The sequence below is a fragment of the Frankliniella occidentalis genome, unplaced genomic scaffold (assembly GCF_000697945.3).
Source record: "Frankliniella occidentalis isolate FOCC.00 unplaced genomic scaffold, Focc_3.1 Scaffold18, whole genome shotgun sequence".
In the NCBI taxonomy this organism is placed as follows: domain Eukaryota; kingdom Metazoa; phylum Arthropoda; class Insecta; order Thysanoptera; family Thripidae; genus Frankliniella; species Frankliniella occidentalis.
Window position 1 is genome coordinate 2411975 of NW_026267148.1, and position 3643 is coordinate 2415617.

General features: G+C 57.3%; 1 protein-coding gene across 3 annotated transcripts in view; it reads left to right on the forward strand.

The window, feature by feature from the left end:
• The window catches only part of LOC113207554 (PAS domain-containing protein cky-1), a 142141-nt gene extending 138504 nt beyond the window's left edge, over positions 1 to 3637 (forward strand). For all 3 annotated transcript variants that reach the window (XM_052264304.1, XM_052264302.1, XM_052264303.1), the window contains 4 exons: positions 828 to 981; positions 1068 to 1641; positions 1724 to 2576; positions 2717 to 3637. In XM_052264304.1, coding sequence (XP_052120264.1) covers positions 828 to 981; positions 1068 to 1641; positions 1724 to 2576; positions 2717 to 2745 — 1610 coding nt within the window. In that variant the 3' untranslated portion in view covers positions 2746 to 3637. The remainder of the gene's footprint in view (positions 1 to 827; positions 982 to 1067; positions 1642 to 1723; positions 2577 to 2716) is intronic.
• Positions 3638 to 3643: the final 6 nt, after the last annotated feature.

The window sequence follows — 3643 nt, forward strand, 5'->3', positions numbered from 1 at the left end:
CCCCCGCCCCCTCAACCGCCACCTTAAAACCAATTTTTGGTGATTCATAAAGAGGCAGCAGCCATAGAGGCGTACCCGGGGCTTAGAATCGCCTTCATTAACAAGATATCGAAGGTGAATTACGGCCGTCGTGCGATATCTGCTCCTTGGCGCCCCAACAATGGCCCTCCTGCAATGGTCCGCGCGCGCGCCTGCACTCACACCGAGGGGCCCACGCGCGCACACACTCACACACACGCACGCACGCATCCTCCGTCAGGTCATCCCTTAGCCCCAGACAATGAAGTCATTGCATTGTTGCTGGCTCGTGATACCGTGTGAGAACTAACAAGCAATGCTGGGCCTGCCCTGCCGGGCTGGGACCCCCTCCCTTCTCTCCCCTTGCCTCTTGCGCGATACCAAATCGTACGAATTCGAGTCCGAATCTATGGTTCATGAAAGTTTGCACGTGTCTCGCGCTCACTTATCAAACTGTCTGGCGGTCGAGCACAAGATAGAGTAGTCCATAAAAAAGGATGATAATGTGATACTTCATATTTCATGTTGCGGTGTCCAAGTGTGACCCTGGGTATACCCTGAAGATGTCAATAAGCCTGTGGCTCAATATCTTTGTTTGGTACAAGTCGAATAACATATGCCCGCTCGGTACATTTTTCACAGCAGGCGGGGAGGCTAAAACGAAAACAACGCAACCTGCTGTTACTTGTCCGATACTACTGTGTCGCGTTTCAGCCACGAAAGCGGGCGCGAGGAGCGGGGAAGGTGGTTGCCGTTGCAACGGGCGACGCTTCTTGGGCTCTAATCGTGTGTCTGTTGCTGTCTTGCAGTCACCCAGTCGGAGCAGGAGCGGTCGTGTATCCTGCTCCTGCGGCTGCAGCGGCGCCTCGGGGACTGGCTGTGGGTGCACTGCGTGCTGCAGGTCAAGGACAACATGGACAACAGTCAGACCCCCGTCATTGTGTGCACCAACCAGGTCCTCAGGTAAGGACACCCTCGGACGGCGCCTCCGAATAAGAGCATTCGCCAGAAACGGGACGAAACGAAACGCCTGCCACTTTCTTTTGCAGCGATCGGGAGGCGGCCGTGATGGCAGCCAACAGCTGGCTCTACCAGCACTACACGATGCAGAGCAAGCTGCAGTACGGGCTGGCCCTGGAGGCGCAGCAGGCGGGGCAGCGCACCACCCAACCACCGGCGCCGTCCACGCCCACGCCGTACATGTCGCCGTACATGGAGTACCAGCACCACCCCGGCTACCTTCAGCCGCACCAGGCGCCCTCGCCTGGAGTCATCGCGTACCACCCGGGCCACGTCCAGCACCCGCACCCACACCACCCCCACCACCATCACCACCACGTGAACGGCAACGGGGGAGGGCTCCACCACCTGGACCAGCAGCACCAACTGCACGTGCCCATCCCCCACAACCCCGTCACCACGCTGCACACACCCATACCGCACGTCGCGCCCGGCGGCGGCCTGCACACTCCTGCGTCAACGCCGTCCTCCAGGAGCCCAGAGTACCCTACGACGTCCGCCCTCGGTGGTCCGGACGACGTGGCGGCCAGGTTTCACTACCGGCCGCTGCCACACGGCGCCGAGCCCGTCGACTATTCCCGGCACAGTGACGCTGGATCTACGGTAAGACTGACAGAGACTTTACCATGTTTCAGATTTGTTGTTTCACAAAACAAGCAATAAACAATCGTTTACGCGTTTGCAGCTGCCTGGATACGCGTTGCACCTCCCAACGCACCACGAAGACCTGCACCTGCATGGTCACCACCACCCCGTCGGCCACCACCCCTCTCCTCATCACAACGGCCTGAACAAGCGCAAGGCGTCTGCGGCCGCCCTTGACGACCACCACCACATCCACCACCACCCGCTGGACTCGCGGAGCCCACCAGAGTCCACGTCGCCGCGATCGTCGTCCTCACCCTCGCCCGGCGACCACCTGGGCGGCGTGGTGACGCCGGCGTCGTCGGCCGAGGACCGCAGCGGCGGCGCGGCGACGAGCGTCCTGGTGGCCGGGCGGCAGCACGCCCTGAGCGGCGTGTCAGCCAGGCACCGCGGCCTCTTGCACGTCAAGACGGCCGCGATCACGGACCCGACCGAGCTGATGGAGCAGTGGAACCCCTCGCCGCCGTGGTCCGACACGACGGTGCAGCGCGTCCCGGACTTGTCGCACCAGGAGCTCAGCCCGTACGTGACGGCCACGCCGCCCACCCCCACGGGGACGCCCGGCTGCTACGGCGGGGCGCCCTCCCACCAGCCGGGCGCCGGAGGGGGCTACTCGGCCTTCTCGTTCGACCTGACACCGGAGCAGTACGTGCCCAACGTGATGCCGCCGGGCGCGCCGCCGCCGCCCAGGCCGTCGGGTCCCGGGGGCGGCGGGGGCGAAGGGGGCGGCAGCACGGCGGAGCAGCACGAGCAGCAAGACTTGATGTGGGCGGAGCAGGCGGAGCGGAGGCTCTTCCCGCTGCACCCGCCGCCGCTGTCCAGGACCTCCGGGGTGATCCTCGCCGCGCCGCCCAGGCCGGAGGAGGCGCAGCCGCACAGGTCACCCGCCGCAGGTAAGCGTGGTCTTCGACGGACAAGAAGTTTCAGTCTGTGGCCCTCGCGAGTCGCACTACTGTCGCCACTCGATTATTCTCGACTCTGATAGTGGTATTCAAGGTCTCTGGGAAGTAATGAGCGTCTCTCTTGTCGACAGATTCTCGGGATTCCGGAGGCAGCGTCTGACTGTCTGATCGTCGTTCGAAGTCTTCACTGAGCGAAGCAGGTTGTTGTGCGCTGTGACCGCGTTGCTGCCAAACTATTTCTTTATAAAAATTAGATGTCCGAGTGACTCCGGAACGTCTTCAGAGTATGACATATTGTCATGATTGCCTGTGATTCAAATGTGAGTAATCATACTGATTGATTACGTTGCCAAATTGCGTGTTCAAGGTCGTAGGGTATAGCCAAGCTAACAGACGATTTGACTGGCTTGACATTTTATTCTCCGGTAGTCGTGAAATTGATTTAAACAAAATAACTGTGTAACTGTTGAGCCATAAATCGTATTGGAAATACGTAAGTCTTTCCGTGTTGTGACTGACGTTTGTGGAAATGACTGCCATATGTTTTGAATCAGATCTGAAGATGGATATTATATTGTGCATTGTGCGCGCAGCGTACAGTTCAAAATATTTCATTCGTTTTGATACATTTCGCAATATTATCGTTTACCCTATTGTAGGGACATGGGTGCCCTACTTTTCCTTGAACTTCTCAATGGTGTGAAAATGTGTTATAGTACCTTTGTGAAAAGTTTTTTTTTCTATTTTTGCTTATAAAGCGAGACTGTGATACAGTAGAAGTTGGGGCGCAACGCGCCCTTACGCAGAGCACCCTTTGTCATCAATTCTAGTGTAGGAAATATATAATTGTTGAAATTGAAGCTCAAAACCGTAGAACTCATTTCCTGGAGCACAAGCGTTGTGTGTCATTCTGATGAAAGCAGGTTAGTGCATTGTAAAAATATCAAAGTGTCGCACCGCACATTTTTCTGTGTGCCGCACTGCCTTACTTTGATAGTAAAAGTGGTGACCTTTGGCTCAAATTGTAAAGGATGTTTAGTGTGTTTTGTTGTTTTTTT